At 38.3% G+C, this 21,107-nt stretch overlaps 1 protein-coding gene across 7 annotated transcripts; it reads right to left on the bottom strand.

The window, feature by feature from the left end:
- Nucleotides 1–6: 6 nt before the first annotated feature.
- LOC127658298 (myotubularin-related protein 1-like) lies at nt 7–20,968 on the bottom strand. Of its 7 annotated transcripts, XM_052147510.1 has the most exons (18): nt 20,654–20,968; nt 19,911–20,016; nt 19,566–19,589; nt 18,047–18,070; nt 17,576–17,648; nt 17,241–17,315; nt 17,042–17,136; nt 15,387–15,494; nt 13,301–13,402; nt 13,082–13,165; nt 12,674–12,823; nt 11,078–11,266; nt 10,452–10,637; nt 7,369–7,575; nt 2,777–2,869; nt 2,440–2,557; nt 2,154–2,326; nt 7–1,957 (listed from the first exon to the last, which is right to left on the bottom strand). In XM_052147510.1, the coding sequence occupies exons 1-18, from the start codon at nt 20,773–20,775 to the stop codon at nt 1,793–1,795; spliced, it is 2,094 nt and encodes a 697-aa protein (XP_052003470.1). In that variant the 5' UTR covers nt 20,776–20,968; the 3' UTR covers nt 7–1,792. The 7 variants fall into 7 exon arrangements, with proteins under 7 accessions (XP_052003470.1, XP_052003506.1, XP_052003478.1 ...); XM_052147546.1 differs by lacking the exon at nt 17,576–17,648 and having other exon boundaries at nt 17,241–17,319; XM_052147518.1 differs by lacking the exon at nt 18,047–18,070.
- Nucleotides 20,969–21,107: the final 139 nt, after the last annotated feature.

The following is a 21,107-nucleotide window of genomic DNA, read 5'->3' as shown; positions in this document are numbered from 1 at the left end:
TGTCTTTGATTCATTTATTTCTCTTCAAGAAAGTCATATTTCTTCCAATCTGACATGGACATATTGTGTAGGTAAAAAACAAACAAACAAGAGGTATGAATACAAAAATACACTCATCAAGGAAGAAAAATAAAAAATACATTTTTAAAGGTGCATTGTTAAGGTTACAAGTAATCAGGTTTTTATAACAATAATTGTCATGTTCTTCAGATGCATGGCCTAAGCTGCTGCATTTATCTGAATTGTTTACCACACTATATTCACTCACTGAGCACTTTATTAGGACCACCTTTACACCTACTTTTTTAAGTGATTATCTTATCATGTGGCAGCAGTGCAATGACTAAAATCAGGCAGATATGGGTCAGGAGCTTCAATTAATGTTCAAATCAACCTTCAGAATGGGGGAACAATGTGATCTCAGTGATTTGGATCGTGGCATGATTGTTGGTGCCAGATGGGTATTTCTGTAACTGCTGATCTCCTGGGATTTTCACACACAACAGTATCTAGAGTCTACTCCGAATGGTGCCAGAAACAAAACATAGCCATTGAGCAGCATTATGTGGACAGAGAATGGTCAGACTGGTTCGAGCTGACAGAAAGGCTACAGTAACTCAGATAAACACTGAGTACAGTGTTTATCTGAGTTACTGTACAAAAGTACAATTGCAGTAAGTAGAATAGCACAACACGTCGAACCTGGAGGTGGATGGGTAGAAGACCATTTCAGGCACTTTACTGAGACTAATAAAGTGCTCAGTGAATGTAAATACATAACAATAAGGGGATGTCCAAAACGTTGGCAACTTTTAACTGAAGATAAAGGCTTCTAGTTCAATATTAAAGAGTTCCAACAGTAATTCAAAGTTTCACCAGTCTTTTTTACATATATTACTAAATATATACAGTAATAGAATCATCTGGGGGGTGAGGATCTGATGGTCCCTATTTTACATTCAGTAATGTAAACATACATTTCAGTAGTATAGGGTAAAGTGTGCATAGAAGCATGCTAGTAAAAACACTACCTCCTGCACTCACTGATATTTCGAGCACGTAATACACGAGAAAATACAATATGTTGTTCCAAAACGGCAGTATCACAACTGTAGTTTTCTCTCCTTCAACATAATAAATAATGCATTTGACATAATAAAAATAAATAAAAAAAACTATCCTACCTTATTCTACCAACCTAAAAGACCTGAAAACACAATGCAAGTTCATAGTTAGAGGAAAGCACTTATCTTAACAACAATAAATGTTTTGTAAAATGTATAAAATAACTAAAACTGAGGTACATTTTAATAGGTCATAACTGTTACTGGCACAGAGGAAGGCTGAGGTGACAAAGACAAGAATAAAATATCAATACCAAAGCACACATGGAGAAAGATTGGGACTATAAAAAAAAAGGAAAAGACACTCAAATTACTTCAGCAACATACCAATAAATTATTTCAATTTGAGCATATTTACAAATCAAACACTGGAATTAAAACGTGCAAGTTGAAATACTGGGCTATTTTATATAACCTGAATAATTTCAACTACGATCAAAAGCTTCTCAGATTATCTGATTAGAAGGAAAATTATCAAAATTATCACTTAATTTTGGGTGTTTTTGCAGTGAATGCAAGCTTTCTCCTGAGTGTGTAATAAATGCTGGGCCTCTATACATTCAACCCTAAGCATTTTCCAGTGAGAATAAAGGAAAAACAGGTGGATGTCTCACATTAATATGTTTACTGTCATCTAAAGATTATTCTACACAACCTGTGCATATTTTTTAAACACTGGTATGTAGGGGTGTGCCATGTGAGGGAGAGTATGTGTGCTCTGAAGAAGAGGAGATAGAGCGTGTTGAAGATACTTCTTTCTGTAACTCATCTACCTTCCTTTGAAGCTCTGCACGCAAATACAGCAACTCCTTCAGGTTCTGGTGTACAGGCATCTATACAAAAGTCAACGGACATTTCAGTTTCCCTCTAAGACATATTAATGTGTCAAAGCTCAGTAACAGGTTTAACATGCTTGGTGTATGTGTTAATGGCAAAAACCATGTAGAAATGTTGGTTTAGGAACAATACCGATGCTGTTGCTGTTAACTCAACTAATCTCTTTGCTAATGTGTTGATAACATGTTGCACCTGTGGTCTCATACGGGGGTTCCAGCGTACATAGTATCCAACCCACAGCTCTAAATGCCTGAGACTGGCCAGGGGGTACAGCACATGGTTTTCATATTCCAAGTAGAACGGGTTGATGAAGTCCTCAGGTTGGCTATTGATGTAGGACCACAAAGACACTGTCTTACTGTTAACTTCCTGAAAGAATGACAACAAAGAGGAAAGAAAGAAAGATTTATTTATTTTTTTCATAAACAAAACTCTCGGTTTTGTTCCCATCCCTTCCCACAGAATAAAACAATATTACATGCCTTTTTAACTCTCTCCTGTTCACTGTTGTAAAGGAATGTACCAAATAGACAGCTGTAGAGGTGGTCCAGTGTGGTGATGAGGAAGAGCTCATTAAATTCAAATGCAGAAGGGAACTGAGAAGTTAATAAATAGCCACAGTTAGTCCAAAATCATCACCAGCACAATCATGTGAAATCATGAAAGAATTAGGAATTTATCAATAATACATGCACATTATGAGTCAACTGCAGAATGTACTGAGAACACTGAATAATGTCATGAAGATACCTGATAAACAATGTATGGATAAATAGACAATAATATATGAACTGAGAAAATAACTGACAGCTCACCTGTCTCATAATTTGCCAAACACAGTCAATAAATTGCACAAAAAGAGGAGAGCGCTCAGAGTTTGCATGATTTTCATCACCATAACCAACACGCTGTTAAGGAGAAAGATGGCAGTTACTACATACATTCTGATATATTTTTTATGAAAGAATGTTTTTTCATAATAACAATCAGGCCGAGATATTCTCACATTAAGTCCTTGCTCCATTCGCCAGTGGATGAATGGACTTGGAATGGACAATATAACCACAAAATGTATATTACAATATTCTTAAAAGATTTTGGCTGATAGCTATAATATACACATTTTTAAAACAAAATTTAATTAACACAAAAAAATTGTATCTGCTAAGCATTGTTTTTGAAATCTAAACAAAAATGAGGCTATTAGGGTACAACAGGGCTAATGGCACACCTTAAGGTAAATTTGCTTTTTCTTCAGATCACAAAGAGTATCAAGATTGAAAAAATCTGCATTTCTTTTTATTGAATATTGATAGAGCAACATCATTAGTACATCAATAAGTATTAATGGAATATATATATATATATATATATATATATATATATATATATATATATATATATATATATATATATAACAAATTTATTTGTTAAAAAAGGTGGCGAGGAAGCTTCCACACTTTGGCTAAAAGGCCCTAGTGAGTTTGTGTAACTATAGGGACAATAGTTATGAGGCAAAATTTGTCAACTTAGGCAAATACTTTTGAGACAGCAAGATGCTTTTTTGAGTAACAAATTAAGATAATGCTTATTTAAAACAACCACTTCAGAAAAAGGGTTCAACATTTCCTGTTAAGTTCAATCCCATAACATGCGAAGTGTAGCTATGAGGGAGGTCACAGGAGCAGAATACAGGGCAGGATAAATGTGGAAACGGCAAGACAGGAAACCAGGAAGTAAAACAAAAGTAAACAAACAGGACTGGAACCGGCACAGTGAATCGTAATTGTCTGAGACTTGGGAACGACCTCTGTGGTCTTGGGCATAGACAGAGATTCAGGTATGACCTCTGTGGTAATGAGCATAGGGTGAGACTTGGAGATGACCTTTGTGGTTGTGAACATGGGCATAGTCTTGGGAATGACCTCTGTGGTCGTGAACACTGGCAGATACTTGGAAACGACCTCTGTGGTCGTGAACACTGGTAGAGACTTGGAAACGACCTCTGTGGTCGTGAACACTGGAAGAGACTTGGAAACGACCTCTGTGGTCGTGAACACTGGTAGAGACTTGGAAACGACCTCTGTGGTCATGTACACTGGAAGAGACTTGGAAACGACCTCTGTGGTCGCGAACACTGGAAGAGACTTGGAAAGCGACCTCTGTGGTCGTGAACACTAATAGAAACTTGGAAACGACCTATGTGGTTGTGAAAACTTGCAGAAACTATGACATGGTGTGGAACCAACTCAGATTTGACTGGGACATGGAGTGGAGCAGACTCAAACTTGATTGTGACTTGGAATGGAGCAGACTCAAACTTGACTGTGACTTGGTGTGGAGCAGACTCAGACTTGATAGTGACTTGGCGTGAAGCAGACTCAGAATTTACTGTGACTTGACATGGAGCAGACTCAGACATGTCTGTGACATGGTGTAGACCAGATTCAGGTATGGCTGTGACATGGCATGGAGCAGACTCAGGCGTGGCTGTGAAGTGGAGTGGAGCGGATTCAGACGTGGCTGACTCGGAAACCAGGATCAGGATTGATTGAGGAGGATCTGCTGAAGCGAATGTATCTAATGTCAACTCAACATATTCCCCCCATGTGTTATCTCTAGTCGCCGAACTCCCTCCACTGGTATGCAATGCGACCGATGGAATACATGGACTTCAGGGTTGCGTCGGAAAAGTATGTGCACTTGGCAAGGACACAAAACAGACAGGAATATTCCAGGATGGGTAAGTTCGCTCGGGTCAGCTGAATGAAGGCCACAGCTAGATCCATTTTGGTTTGGTCGGTTGTTCTGTAGCAATGAGGGAGGTCACAGGAGCAGGATCTAAAGAGCAGGGGATTATGGGAATTGTAGTCTGGGGGGAACAGATGACATGAGTAAAACACAGGTCAGACAACAGTGAATCGTAACATCAAGTATTCTATAAACTAATTAATCTCCATTGTAACTGGATCAGTGAATGTGAGCCCATTTTGAACATTTTTCATAACAAATCTATTTGCCCCATTTAAGTTTTTTTTTCCCCCCTTCACACACTTGTTGGTTAACAGGTGTTCTTTATTTTCTTAAGTTAGAGAAATAGGACTTTCCATCAGAAATGGCTCACACAAATTCAGAAACATATGGGGTCCATTCTTCCAGTATATTTAAGAGGTAAATGTCTCGCTAATTCCTGACTAGGATATCCAAGATGGGTCAGAGCATTGTTGTCATCTATTTCTGACTGCTTTTGTTGTTTTATTATTTCGTTTTTTTGCCTAGTTTGTGGAATCATAACAATTGTGTTTATCTATGACTTGTTATTGTTAACTTTTTTTTGTGCTTAAAATCAATAAACAAACCTGTTAATTTTTTTTAAAGAAAAATCCCGAAATACTATTGTCACATCCACACCGGACTCCCTCTCTCACTCCAAACTCCACTCTCTCTCCCTGAATCACTCACACCTGATCCCAATCCAGCACTCAATCACATTCCCTCTATAAATACTCGCCCTGCCATTCCATTGAAGTCTAGTCTCTGCAAGGGATGTTCAGACTCACCTGTTTGTCAGAATCCCTATGCGAAGCTGTACTCGTACCCTCAAATCCCTCATCCTCCATTTCCCAAGGTTTCATTTTCTTTCTTTGCCATCCTGGAGTGGCAATCATTCAGCATTCTCCCTGGGAACATGAACTCTGTCATTCTAAGCGAAGCTACAAAACCATTTATCATTGACTTACCTGAAAAGTATCACCTTCAATAAAGCTTCCGCGATTGGGTTCAACCTGTCATCTATGTGTGTCCGTCGGTGGTTAAACTTTCTCTTCTGGAATGTGCGATCCATTACGCTGGACACAGGAGGTCATTACCATCACCACGACCCACAAGGTGACTCCTCTCCAAGCTCTGGTGGTCGATTCTCAACCATGGTCAGCGGCAACAACCACGGAGGTCACTTTCCCGTCATGGCCCATGCCTGCTATGGTTTACGAGCTAGCGCCCATGCCTGCCACGGTTAACAAACCAGAGCCCATGTCTGCCACGGTTAACGAGCCAGGGCCAATGCCTGTAGCCTCGACCGTTCCCGCAACAATGCTCACAGCTGTCCAGAAGAGAAGGAAAAGGACTCTGGCTCCCCATTCGATGTTAGCACTTGCATCCACGGAGGCAGTTCCCCAGTCACTGCCTGTGCTCTCGACTACGGAAGTCAGTTCCCAGTCACTACCAGCTCGCTTCCACAGCTCTCAGCTCCCTGCCTTCCACGGTTCTTGGCTATGGCTCTGCCACTAAATCTCCACCTCCTGTTACCAAATTGCCTCCCAGTCCTCCTGACCCAGTCCCGACACTGCGGTTACCTCCTGGCCACCGGATCATCCGCGTATTCCTCCTTGGCCTCATAATCACCTCCTGGATCCATCCTTGTCAACTGTATCTTCCTGCGCTCATCAAGCTTTGGATGCCAGGAGTCACCCTTTGGTTGGGTTCCTGTCACATCCACACTGGAGTCCCTCTCACTCCACACTCCGCTCTCTCTCCCAGAATCACTAATCGCTCACACCTGAATCCAGCTCTCAATCACATTCCCTCCATAAATACTTACCCTGCCACTCCATCGATGTTAGTCTCAGCACGGGACATTCAGACTCACCTGCTTGTTGGAATCCCTATGTTAAGCTGTACTCGTATTCTCAAAATGATACATTTGTATATTGTCTAAAAATAAATGTGATAATTCCAGGGATTACAATTAGCTACATAAATTTACATTTCAAAAATGATCAAATTGCCTTAATCAAATGTTAGACATTGCATGCAAAGATCTAATGGATCTGGAATTTTTTGCATTGTAAAGTTAAACAGGTGTTAAGGAAAGTATTGTGGTAGGTTTTGATGCTATTTAGTGTTTTGGGAGAAAATCTAGTCAAATGTGCCTTTTACCCATAGGGGCCTTAAGCCCCATTGTATCCTTTGCAGTTTTTTTTTTGTTGCCCAATTTCCTTTATATGTAGCCTTCCATGAAAGACTGGAAACCTTGTTTGGCAACAAGAGATGATTAATAGATACAAATGTACTGTTAATCCAGATATTATTTAATTCCTGAGGTAATTCACTCAATTCGACACAATAAGTGCAAGTACGAAAGCTTGAAAGAGATTGCAACAGTAACTAAGGGGAATCAATTCCAAACACAGAAATGGGGTAAGTGGTTCTATAGCTGCGTTTTACACTACCGAGGAATAAACAATAATTACAAAACAAATAACCAGTATTTTAACCAGTACATTTCCAACATCTAACCTAGACACTTTTCATGTCTGAGCTGAGCCCTGTAATTGGTTATACCCATATTTCTATACGCAAACTATACCCAAGGTACCCTTTCTGTGTCACAGTCATTGTTCCTCACCGCAGCAAACTTGTGTCCGAAGCTGATCCATTCCTTCTCCAGCAGCACCTGGAAACCCCTGAGAGTTCTATAGTAGGAGTCCAGCATCAGCATGGCCAGAGAGGTAAGCTGAGCTGTGCGATCCCAGCCATCACTGCAGTGCACCACCACAGAGCACTTACTGGACTCCACCTTATCTGCAATCTGCACTGCACCCACTAGCAAAAGCTACAGAGAAACAGAGTGAGCTCATTTAAAAACCTGTAATCTTACATTTCTGATTTATTAAATGAAAGAGTAGTGCCACTGCCACATCCCTATAGAGCAGTTTCTGGGGTCAAAGGTCACCCCCTTAATACTCCATTCCAAAACATTTTATCAGAAACTCAAATCTAACATTGGCTAAATGGTTCCCAATGCAGATGCTGCATTGACAAAGCTTTTGTGATGACTATTACAAATTGCAGCAGCATTTTTGGCAAAATGTTCGGCACTGCTGTCTGAGATTGTAGACCACCAATACAGAAGAGGGGGCAAATGTAAAAACAAAATCATAACTGACAGACTACTACAAATCTAACTTCCATATTTTGGTATTAGAAACATTTACATGTGCAAAATTAACTGTACCATTAATAGATGTATAATGTATAAGACAATATCATAATATGAAATTTAATAGAAAAAGTCCAGAGTGGATGGGGACAATTATAACACTTATAAATTAAAACAGTGCAAAATGCTGCAGCTAGACTTTTGACACAAACTAGGTCTTTTAATCATATTACTCCAGTTTTAGCTTTTTTGCATAGGATACCAATTAAATATAGGGTTGTTTAAAGATTTTATTAATTAGATATAGGACATTACATTACAGATTAGATATAGGACATTACATTGTATCTTTTTATCCTTATAAAACAGTTAGACCTCTAGATTTTCTTGTTGTGAACTGTTGGCTGTTCCAAGATCCAGATGCAAAACAAAAGGTGATTTACAGTGAAGGCCCCACAATTATGGAACAGCCTGCCCTGTGATATTAGATCTGCTGAATCTGAGTCTGTTATTACGTCTCCTTTAAAAACTCATTAGTATAGACTTATATTACTGTGAATGTGTTGTTTTACTGTGCGTTTTTGATTTTATGTTTTGTGAAGCACTTTGTGCATAATCGTTAAAAAGTGCTATATAGATAATATTATTATTATAAATAAGATAAAATAACAAAGTAATAATATTTCTTTATACTTATATTACCAAATGGTTTTCACCTTTATACAGGTGAAACTCGAAAAATTAGAATATCGGGCAAAAGTTCATTAATTTCAGTAATTCAACTTAAAAGGTGAAACTGATATATTATATAGACTCATTACAAGCAAAGTAAGATATTTCAAGCCTTTATTTGATATAATTTTGATGATTATGGCTTACAGCTTATGAAAACCCCAAATTCAGAATCTCAGAAAATTAGAATATTGTGAAAAGGTTCAGTATTGTAGGCTCAAAGTGTCACACTCTAATCAGCTAAACACCTGCAAAGGGTTCTTGAGCCTTTAAATGGTCTCTCAGTCTGGTTGAATTCACAATCATGGGGAAGACTGCTGACCTGACAGTTGTGCAGAAAACCATCATTGACACCCTCCACAAGGAGGGAAAGCCTCAAAAGGTAATTGCAAAAGAAGTTGGATGTTCTCAAAGTGCTGTATCAAAGCACATTAATAGAAAGATAAGTGGAAGGGAAAAGTGTGGAAGAAAAAGGTGCACAAGCAGCAGGGATGACCGTAGCCTGGAGAGGATTGTCAGGAAAAGGGCCATTGAAATGTGTGGGGGAGCTTCACAAGGAGTGGACTGAGGCTGGAGTTACTGCAAGAGCCACCACACACAGACGGGTCCTGGACATGGGCTTCAAATGTCAAACGTCTTACCTGGGCTAAAGAAAAAAAGAACTGGTCTGTTGCTCAGTGGTCCAAAGTCCTCTTTTCTGATGAGAGCAAATTTTGCATCTCATTTGGAAACCAAGGTCCCAGAGTCTGGAGGAAGAATAGAGAGGCACACAATCCAAGATGCTTGAAGTCCAGTGTGAAGTTTCCACAGTCTGTGTTGGTTTGGGGAGCCATGTCATCGGCTGGTGTTGGTCCACTGTGCTTTATTATGTCCAGAGTCAACGCAGCCGTCTACCGGGACATTTTAGAGCACTTCATGCTTCCTTCAGCAGACAAGCTTTATGGAGATGCTGACTTCATTTTCCAGCACGACTTGGCACCTGCCCACACTGCCAAAAGTACCAAAACCTGGTTCAGTGACCATGGTATTACTGTGCTTGATTGGCCAGCAAACTTGCCTGACCTGAACCCCATAGAGAATCTATGGGGCATTGCCAAGAGAAAGATGAGAGACATGAGACCAAACAATGCAGAAGAGCTGAAGGCCGCTGTTGAAGCATCTTGGACTTCCATAACACCTCAGCAGTGCCACAGGCTGATAGCATCCATGCCACGCCGCATTGAGGCAGTAATTAATGCAAAAGGGGCTCAAACCAAGTACTGAGTACATATGCATGATTATACTTTTCAGAAGGCCGACATTTCTGTATTTAAAATCCTTTTTTTATTGATTTCATGTAATATTCTAATTTTCTGAGACTCTGAATTTGGGGTTTTCATAAGCTGTAAGCCATAATCATCAAAATTATATCAAATAAAGGCTTGAAATATCTTACTTTGCTTGTAATGAGTCTATATAATATATTAGTTTCACCTTTTAAGTTGAATTACTGAAATTAATGAACTTTTGCACGATATTCTAATTTTTCGAGTTTCACCTGTATGGTACTAATTCTTTTAGCTGTTAGGAATGATGTGTGTTTAATGTATGGTGTAAAGTGAAACTCTTCATAATATTCTGAAAAAACTTCATTTTAATATCTAAACATCAATTTCTCACTGAAATTTCTAAATTTACTGAACATAGTAAGTGACATCACTCTTGGTAAATTGTTACAACAAATGAAAACGTGAAAACAGGAAATGTCTATCCATCGACAAGGCTATTGTTAGATTTTGGATGCCTAAAGATGGGAATTAAAATGATATGTTGTTTACCCGGATGTACTCCAGCCAGTGTGTGGCATCTATGCCTGAATGCCAGTGGGGGTCATCAATGGAGGGATAAACCACCTCCTTCAGCTTACGCAGAGACTCTCTCATAACATGAATGTTTGGTATCTCCAGGAAATTTAGCTCCATGTTGGGGTAGAAATTCTTATTTTCATAACCTCCATCTTTAGCCTGAGGAGTGAAACAGCGGAAGACAGCTAAAAGATCTACATCAGTGCAGATGGCAACTCAACAATTAAAAACTATACTTAAGGAAAGCTATGGGAGAGCACGTGTGTGTGTATATGACAGAGAGGAAAAGATGAGAGAACAGTGGAGTTTAAAGGTCTGAGTGCACATTGAAAAAGTATTTATACTGTGTCTGGATGAAAAAAGTTTTTAGGATTTTAATTTTTTTTAAAGAAATATAGAACAAATAAATTATATTTAAAATCCTTCCCTATTTCTAGTTCACTAATCAACTCATGACATTGACCATGTTCATTCATTTGTTAACAAAATTCCTGTAAATGTATCAATTCAACCCCACTGCATACTACAAACATGGCAATGAAACAACCATATATTCCACCATCTTTGTCAATTGAGGCTGGATATTTTCCCTTTATTACCTTGTGATTATCAGCCACAGTATTCTGGCGAGCATCAAATATGGTGAGTTTATGTGACTGTGCATTGGCATCCATGATGGTCTGCAGGTAGTGCTCATCTTCCTTACACCGGCGGTCTGTCGGGCCCACCATAGGCTGACTACAACGCACTATAGTGGCTTGAGTTTCTGGGTGGATCCATGAGAGGACCTGAGAGAGAAAAAGGAGATGCAGGAGTCCAGGTATCATTATTTTTATAGATTTATTTGACCATCAATATTGGATATTCAGAGAGATGAAAAATTACAATAAACAAATTGAAAAAAAAAAGTTACAATAAACAATTATATTAAGGTATATAAGAAATTATACTCTCACATTTACACTATGCTGGATACAGCTTTTCCGATTCAATCATACATTGAAATATTGTGATTATTTTTCTCACAATATTGCACTGGTTTTTGTATCAATATGTTTTCATCCTGCATATTCATATCATTTCTTAAACCCAAAATATACTTTGCAGGCGCAGACGCTAATCTCACGAGCACGAGCACTTAACAAGCGAGCCCGATTTTTCTAACCGCACGTATTTGAACATGCAGAATGCACTAAATCGTTATTTTCACTAATTAGTGGGTCCACAAGGTGGCAACACTCACGTTTGAGCTGTTGCTGTCACAAAGAAGTGCTAGAAGAAAATGTAATTGCACCAAAACTAAAGTAATTGCATTCTAAAAACATCAGAAGATGAAGGTAAAATTAACAACAGTGTATGTGCAAGTCAAGAGCACATGTGTGAGGAGGTGTGGAGATACCTACATATGTAGAACTCCAGTCTAAGGGAATATAAAGACATCTTTATCTGTCTAAACTCTTGAAGAGAAAGTCTAGTCTCATAGCAGTCGTAGCGCAGATGTGCCAACCGCCTGTGTATGCGCACAGTTATATGTAGTATACTTTGTACGCAGAAATGGAGTGTTCTTGTCAAAATGTAAGTATACCTAGGGCTTAACAGTTCAATTAACGATGAGGCAAGATATTTAAAAAAATCCAAGCTCAGAAACCAGTATTTCTATCAGGAATAACTTTGGATAATTGAGAACGAATAATATAGTGATAAATTAGTTTCCTTTGGCGAAAGCCCTGTCCTACGCCTCAGCACTCGAACCATCAGATTATGCCGGAAGGCAATTTCGGCGAGGAGCTTACCCCTATGGCAGGTTGGGACCTAAACTGGTGGTGGTGGGGGGTGAAAACAACAGGGGAAAATCAAACGATCTACGAGACATAACACTGGACAAATGTAAAGTGAAACTCGTGATAATTATTGAAACAGATTAATTCTGTTCATTCACACTCTCTTGTGGATTTGCTGGTTTTCTCTTGCACATTAGGGGAAGATTCAATCGCAATCAATTTATGATACAAGACAGATCTTAACGTATTGAATCGTGAACAATCTTGCAATGTGAACCGCATCATGAGATAGTCAGTGATGCCAAACCATAGAGCAGAAGGTGAATGCAATGCAAATAATTGAAATATTAAATGGAAAAAACATGATTTGTAAGGTAAAGTTAACTGCAGGCACAAACGCATGCACTCACTTACCGGTATGCGGTGTTTAGCTCTAAAAGAGGCCACTCGTTTCATCTCGTCATCTTTAATGCTGGACGGGGTAACAAGCAAAGCAGGATAGGTGTCACATACTTCATAATTACTGTTACTCTTACTGATTGTCCAGCTCTCATTCGGCAAACCCTGCAGAGAGAGAAACAGAAAGACAAAGAAAAGGACGTAAGGACATTAAATGAAGCAGTAGTTGTACTGAGCGCCGTATCATGGCTGACCCTGCACTCTGACCCCAGCTTAGCTGGGATATGTGAAAACTAATACATTTCACTGTATATATGCAAAAACTGTGTGTATAATGTGTGTCCAAAATAAAGGATTCTTCTTCTGATTTAATGTTGTCTATGGCAGATACTGTAACTCTACTGTATTTCAGCGCTGTCTCACCATTCTCTTATATTCTGCCATTGGATCATAAACCTTCCATCCATCCTCTGGAAACTCTTCATTGTATTGGAAAGCAAAGAGTGGCTGGGAGAGATAAAGAAAAATATAGATTTGCAGGGCCATGAACCGACTGCACCATGGGAATAAGGAATGACTGACAGGTCCACTAGCAAATCACTATAATCTGAGGATTTCTAACTAACAAACAGACTGACGTACCAGGTCATTTGACAGAGGGAAGGCATGCTTGGTCAATGTCTCCATAATTTCCAGCTTACTTTGCTCTTCTTTTTTATATGCAAACCTGGGGCTTCTCATATCCTAATGAGAGAGATCACAGATCACTGGTGTTTAGTTTGCTACAATAGATATCAAGTGTCTAAATGATCACATTAAAAGTGCTGCTTTTGAAGTTGAAATCAGAATACACTGTGTCAGACCTTTATAACAATAATAATTCACAACACATGGATTAATGAAATAGGGTATGGTAAGGACAAGAGTCAAACTGAATCAAAATTCCAATAAAACCATTAAATATCTATTACAGATGGAACCTTTAGATGACTAAATCTTACCTACAAAATGATTGTCAAAATACTAATGCTATGCAAAACAAGATTAGCCAATTGAGCTATTATACAGGTGAAACTCGAAAAATTTAAATATCGTGCAAAAGTTCATTAATTTCAGTAATTCAACTTAAAAGGTGAAACTAATATATTATATAGACTCATTACAAGCAAAGTAAGATATTTCAAGCCTTTATTTGATATAATTTTGATGATTATGGCTTACAGCTTATGAAAACCCCAAATTCAGAATCTCAGAAAATTAGAATATTGTGAAAAGGTTCAGTATTGTAGGCTCAAAGTGTCACACTCTAATCAGCTAATTAATCCAAAACACCTGCAAAGGGTTCCTGAGCCTTTAAATGGTCTCTCAGTCTGGTTCAGTTGAATTCACAATCATGGGGAAGACTGCTGACCTGACAGTTGTGCAGAAAACCATCATTGACACCCTCCACAAGGAGGGAAAGCCTCAAAAGGTAATTGCAAAAGAAGTTGGATGTTCTCAAAGTGCTGTATCAAAGCACATTAATAGAAAGTTAAGTGGAAGGGAAAAGTGTGGAAGAAAAAGGTGCACAAGCAGCAGGGATGACCGTAGCCTGGAGAGGATTGTCAGGAAAAGGCCATTCAAATGTGTGGGGAGCTTCACAAGGAGTGGACTGAGGCTGGAGTTACTGCATCAAGAGCCACCACACACAGACGGGTCCTGGATATGGGCTTCAAATGTCAAACGTCTTACCTGGGCTAAAGAAAAAAAGAACTGGTCTGTTGCTCAGTGGTCCAAAGTCCTCTTTTCTGATGAGAGCAAATTTTGCATCTCATTTGGAAACCAAGGTCCCAGAGTCTGGAGGAAGAATGTAGAGGCACACAAGCCAAGATGCTTGAAGTCCAGTGTGAAGTTTCCACAGTCTGTGTTGGTTTGGGGAGCCATGTCATCGGCTGGTGTTGGTCCACTGTGCTTTATTAAGTCCAGAGTCAACGCAGCCGTCTTCCGGGACATTTTAGAGCACTTCATGCTTCCTTCAGCAGACAAGCTTTATGGAGATGCTGACTTCATTTTCCAGCAGGACTTGGCACCTGCCCACACTGCCAAAAGTACCAAAACCTGGTTCAATGACCATGGTATTACTGTGCTTGATTGGCCAGCAAACTCGCTTGACCTGAACCCCATAGAGAATCTATGGGGCATTGCCAAGAGAAAGATGAGAGACATGAGACCAAACAATGCAGAAGAGCTGAAAGCCGCTATTGAAGCATCTTGGTCTTCCATAACACCTCAGCAGTGCCACAGGCTGATAGCATCCATGCCACGCCGCATTGAGGCAGTAATTAATGCAAAAGGGGCCCAAACCAAGTACTGAGTACATATGCATGATTATACTTTTCAGAGGGCCGACATTTCTGTATTTAAAATCCTTTTTTTTTATTGATTTCATGTAATATTCTAATTTTCTGAGATTCTGAACTTGGGGTTTTCATAAGCTGTAATCCATAATCATAATCATATCTTACTTTGCTTGTAATGAGTCTATATAATACATTAGTTTCACCTTTTAAGTTGAATTACTGAAATTAATGAACTTTTGCACGATATTCTAATTTTTCGAGTTTCACCTGTATAATGTATTACTGACCTAATATAAAAATGCATTAAAATCTCTGATTAATTTAAAGACAGATATTGGATAAATGTTTACTATGGGTGGACCAGAAAGTTGGAGGGTGGTGTATCTGACCTTACAGACAATTTCCATGCCACTAGTATCCTCTCCATGACTCTGTACACTGATAGTCTCTAGCCTGCTGATGGCACCAAGGTTCACATCCAGCACAAAAGGAACATCCTGCAAACAGATGGATGAAATAAGGCTATCAATTATAAACTTCAACTACACTCACAATTTACTGATAAAAACAAAACTAAATCCATCATAGTGTGGCCCCAATATGTATTGGGACACGTAACCCTTTAAAATCAGATTGGCCTGGATATTTTGATTAATAACGAAATATGAATAACTACAGACTTAATCAACACAAAGTAGGTATCATTTTCAAGCTTAGTATCTGTACTTTACAATGCATGTACATATTATAACCAAACCTGAACAAGTGCTTTGAAATTTGCAAACAAATCAAAAGTGTTCCATTTTGATACTTTATAATTTTGCAATTGATCAAACTGATCAAATAGCCATGCGTCATATGTTGTTGGAAAGCTCTCAAGAGAGTAGAATTGAACCAGCCTATCTTTTTTATTCACAGACAAAAAAAATAGTGAGTAATTGCTAAGTAAACATCTGTGGCATACAGTAAGTTTTAAATGTTAACAGGTGTTGCTTATAAGCTGCGTTTTCACTTATATTTTCATGAAAAATAAACAGAATAATAAATATCACATACCATTGCCTACAGGAGGGGAATCCCATTAAAACGATCTCACACACAACATATTTTGATTCTTAAATCATTAGATAATCCACAAGAAGCACAAGGTGCACACAGCTAAAATATAGGGCTGTCAATCGATTATAAATTTAAATCAAATTAATTACATTTGCTTGGAAATGTCCCGATTAATTAATCGCGATTAATCGCATATACAAATATTTGCTGAGAAAGCCCCTCATATAACAATAATTAAATATATAATGATATAATTATACATAGTTATCATTAAATATTAAAATTATATATATATATATATATATATATATATATATATATATATATATATATATATATATATATATATATATATAAACAAAACTGATAAGACAATACAAAAAGCAGCTTTAGAAAACAATGTATTGTTTAGTACCACATAACTCAATCATTGGCACACAGATCACAGCAATCCATTTCACAAGTGAATTTGTCAATCAGTTGGAGATTTATTATGAGGGCTTGTTTAAGGACCCGTCAATGTACATCTGCGTCAGACATGCTTGTGTAGTGTCTCGGGTGCGTTGCGTCATAAACATAAAATGTTTTGGTCACTGTGTCGAGTTAAATATAGTTTAATACTCAATCTTCAAACACCCCTTGAGATCACTTAGTTTTCATTTGCGCTCCTTCAAGTGTTTTGAACTCAAGAGCGTAACGCATGTTTGTGTTGTTCTGCCTACTTAAGTGTTTTCTTCACTGTATAAACTGGGCATTGCTCATACAGCTGAAATTTTAATTACTGCCCTCTGGAGTAAACAGGTGGTACTACAGGCTTGCATTTCTCAGGAATCTTCCTTATTATGGGTCCGGGGCATTGCAATTAATTGCATAAATTTTTTTAACGCGTTATTTTTGGTAAAATTAATTGCACTGAATTAAGGCGTTAAATCGACAGCCCTACTAAAAACACATTAGCTTTCCTAGATCCACACTTGAGACCCACCCTTTCAAGACTGACGAAGTAGAGTTTGTAGTCCGTGACTGTCAGCGTGCCTGTCACAGCTCCAGTGAAAGGACAGATATACATCACGTCTTTAACTGCGAAGACAACGGAAAAAACAAACGTCACCCAACACCAATGCATAAGCAGAAACAGGAAGCATACAGCAGCAGAGATGAGAGTCTGGAATGAACAGACACACCAGTGGTTTTGATTGTCTCTCCAGGAACCAGTGGCACTTCGTCTATGGGTGCTTGTCTTCGTACATTCCTAAATACTTGCTAAAGAAGTACAAGACAACAAAATCCTTTCAAAAATCACACTCCAGTCAGTTTTTCCAAACTTGTATGAGTGTAATATTAAAGCTTAAATAATCTACAGTAATAAAAACCTTGCTGACAGCAAGATGTTAAGGATTAACAAAGGGCTAGAGAGCAGCAAAATAATGCAAGAGTGAGTGGAAACAGAGAAACAAAGGTATAATGTTGGCAGCAATAAGTTGAAAGAGAAATAGAGGGGTGTTAAAGCCAGAGAAACTTGCCAGAGTATGAGACAGCAGCTCAGAGTTACTGTCACACTGATAGACATGCTCTTCACCAGAGTCCTGAAACTGAGCGCCAGCCGCCCACAGGAGAAACAAAGAGAGAAACAGAGAGAGAGTAAAAAGAGCACAAAATGAGGCAGACAAGAAAGAAAAGGTTAGTTATATAGTTTCTGCATTTACAAAGTGTTAAAGAAACAAAGACTGTAACAGAAGAAAGAGAGAGAGAGAGAGAGAGAGAGAGAGAGAGAGAGAGAGAGAGAGAGAGAGAGAGAGAGAGAGAGAATGTAAGAGACAGTAGTGGTTGCACTTTTTTGGTCACATCCTCACACAGAGACAGGAAGCATGATTTGTGGAGGCAGAGAGTAGACACAATAATCCTACAATCGCTCAGCAAACACTGCACAACTAGATATGGTTCTGGTTTCATACTGATCTAGTTCCCTAAATCTCAGACTCAGCCTTACCCTCAAGTTAGGCCTCCTGGATACCTGGGATCACAGATAGACATCAGACAAAAATAAGTTTGAAACAATACACAGTTTCATTACCATGTAGGCATAAAACACTTAACAGGATATGGTCATATGACTTTTAACAACTAAAAGGAACATATACAAATGGCTTATGTATGGAGGATAAAACATTTAGTACACTTATAAAATTATTCCTGATTTATTTAAATATGCTTAACTTTGCTAAGCAGGGCCGCTTCTGAGCATATGGAGGCCATAAACGAAATAATACTTGCAGTTACATTCTCCCTTCCCTCTCAGGTCAAAAGGGGACACCTTTAACTGTCAAATTGAGCCATAACAGCTGCCTGATTCTTACTTACAGATTTTAGTATTTCAAAATAATAATAATAATAATTTGCTTTGCTTGGCCCACTGGTGACTCAGTGCCCTAAGCGGCCGCTTATAACTACAAACGGCCCCTGTTGCTAGGTATAAAATAAGTTCAATTCATGGTTAAGCAAATGTAGCCTAATTTCTTTGCCATTTAAAAAACTGTGTTGCTTAAATCTTATACATTTTGTTTACTACGTTTTTAATGTCATTAATTCTGATTAAATACTTTTATTTTAAATTCATAATATCTACACTATTTAAAGACTTCTCAATTCAATTTGATGGAATTTGCATTCAATTGAAGTGGGTAAATCTTAAAAATAGACTAAACGTTTTTTTTGAGTGTGATTGTACAAAAAAAAAGACTTTTGACACAGTACGCAAGATGTATATTTTGCCTGTAATTTTGAAAATCTCATCAAACCAGTGCTAAATTCTGAATTGTGGTTCCAACATGGTACAGTCAAACAAACATTGATAGCAAGCTTGACTGGCCTATTAACACACAGAACATTTATAAGAAAGGCCTTAGCCAGCTTTACTTTGTAAGAAGGCTTAGGTCTTTCAATGTTTGCAGAGCCACGATTAGCATGTTTTATCATTCAGTGGTAGCAAGTGGTGTGCACGCGGTGGTATGCCTGGGAAACAGTATTAAAGGTGTGGATGCTAACAGGATAGATAAACTGCTGAGGTGGGGGGTGGCAGAGCGTGTGGGTGTTTTTAATTCACTACTGTGAAATGTAATTGTAACTATATCTATATATCTATCTATCTATCTATCTATCTATATATATATATATGATGTATGTATGTTTTACTATATGTATTTTGCTTAATAACTGCACATAAATATTTATGTGATACTGTGACAAAGAAATTTCCCCTTTGGGGATTAATAAAGTAATTAAATCAATCAATCAAAGGTATAAAGTGTGAATTACTAGCCCAGGGTGAAGACTGTGAAATATGGAGCAAGATATGGGTTAACAATTTTAAGTGTGAATTTTTTTAACACAAAATAGAATGTAATCTAGTTTACAACTCAAAGCAGGGCATAGGTGCGGTCTTATTAGAGCAAACTGACAAATAGGCAATGCCTGCACACAAATAAACACATCACTGCTGTCACCCTTACCCTGAAATCTATCTTCTTCCCAACCTGTCAATCAAAAACACAACAGGTATCATAACGTCCCACTCTGGGACAAAAATTCTTAACAAAACCAGGCCAGATCCATTCTGAATAGCATGTTTACAACTTATTTGCCAATTTAATCTCACAGACAGTTAAGAAGATGCAGTGCACACACACAAATGAATAATAATTTGACTATAAAAAAAGATTAATAATAAAAATTGACAAATGAAGTCCACACAGCATGCCATATCATGTGTTCTACAAGCAGAGGTTGGTAAATTTCAATTCCAGACAAAGGATGTCTGATTATAAGGTGAACTATAAATGTCTTCATACTCTAACCTTGCACTCGTGGGTCCCGGCTTCTGGAGGGACAGTGCCAGAGATCTGGCTGGAGATAGTAGCTGCTATAAGCTGTTTACACCACTCCACATGAGATCCAGTGGGGCTGAGTAAGAAAAAAACACATAATAACACATTAGTAACGCAGTCATGCAAGTGCTTCAGACAACATGTCTACTATCAGGTAAGAACATCTAAAACTGTGTTGGTTTTTATTCATATAGAGAATATACTGTAGGCTAAATACTGGCAGAATGTAAATCAAAGCTATTTGGCAATGTGTAGTGCTAACATCCTGATCTGTCGGCTAAAGCTGACAGATGGCGATATGAGGTCATCAAAATGTGTCACAAACAGTCTAATCTGTCACTGGTTACAAATGCAACATATTTTGTAATACATCCATCCTGTAAGATGTATAATAAACGTTTTGAATTATTTAATGCTGTAGTTATTGTAATGTGCCTAGTAGCTACAGTCCTAAATCTGGGCCCTATTTATGAGTGCACACTGCTTCGTTCCAGAATGGAGTGCATTTCGCAGCTTTGACAAAATAATTCGGTTATTTGAGCAGCGATATACGGCAAACGAATAACAATGTTCTTGAAGTACGCGTCTCATTTCCTCCTCACAGCCGTGTCTGCATCATTGTGCAAATGCATGCACAGATCGCTTTATTGATAAAAAATACATTATATATACACACACACTTCAAAATTTTGACCCAAAATTAAGACATATACCTGTCTAATGAATTAACGCTGTCTTGTCGAGATGCAGGATTTCCTCCTCCGAGGGTTTGTGGTTTTCTGGGCACTGGAGGCAACACCGGAGTGTCCGAACCAGACAACTGCTGTTTCTCCATTTCCAACTCTCCCAAATTGAATTGCGTATGCTGTGAATTGATTAATTTCCTATCGTGCGAGAGCTGGATGTCTGTTTTTAGAGAGTCATCTCATGTGTTAATGTGCAGCAGTCTGTGGTGTTCACTCTGCTTCCTGTAGCGCTTCTGCAGCAAATACCGTTTCCCTTTAATGTCATGGAAGCGGCCATCACTGCACCCCCTCCCGCCACAACCAACATTTGCATACTGGTATTGGTATGTAAAAATACATATAGCAAAATTAACTTTCTTTTTTTCCCCATTAAAATTGTGATTCTGGGAAAAACAAACAAACAATAACGTACTAATAATTA

This window comes from Xyrauchen texanus, chromosome 2, assembly GCF_025860055.1.
Source record: "Xyrauchen texanus isolate HMW12.3.18 chromosome 2, RBS_HiC_50CHRs, whole genome shotgun sequence".
NCBI classification, from domain to species: domain Eukaryota; kingdom Metazoa; phylum Chordata; class Actinopteri; order Cypriniformes; family Catostomidae; genus Xyrauchen; species Xyrauchen texanus.
This window is presented reverse-complemented; position numbering and strand designations above follow the sequence as displayed.

Excerpts from the sequence above, each read along its gene's own strand:
- LOC127658298 (XM_052147510.1), bottom strand. The coding sequence starts at position 20,775 with ATGGAGAAACAGCAGTTGTCTGGTTCGGACACTCCGGTGTTGCCTCCA. Across the intron at positions 20,017-20,653 it reads AGCGTTAATTCATTAGACAG|CCCCACTGGATCTCATGTGG; the intron begins GTATATGTCTTA and ends TTTCTTACTCAG. Across the intron at positions 13,166-13,300 it reads TCCCTCTGTCAAATGACCTG|CCACTCTTTGCTTTCCAATA; the intron begins GTACGTCAGTCT and ends TATCTCTCCCAG.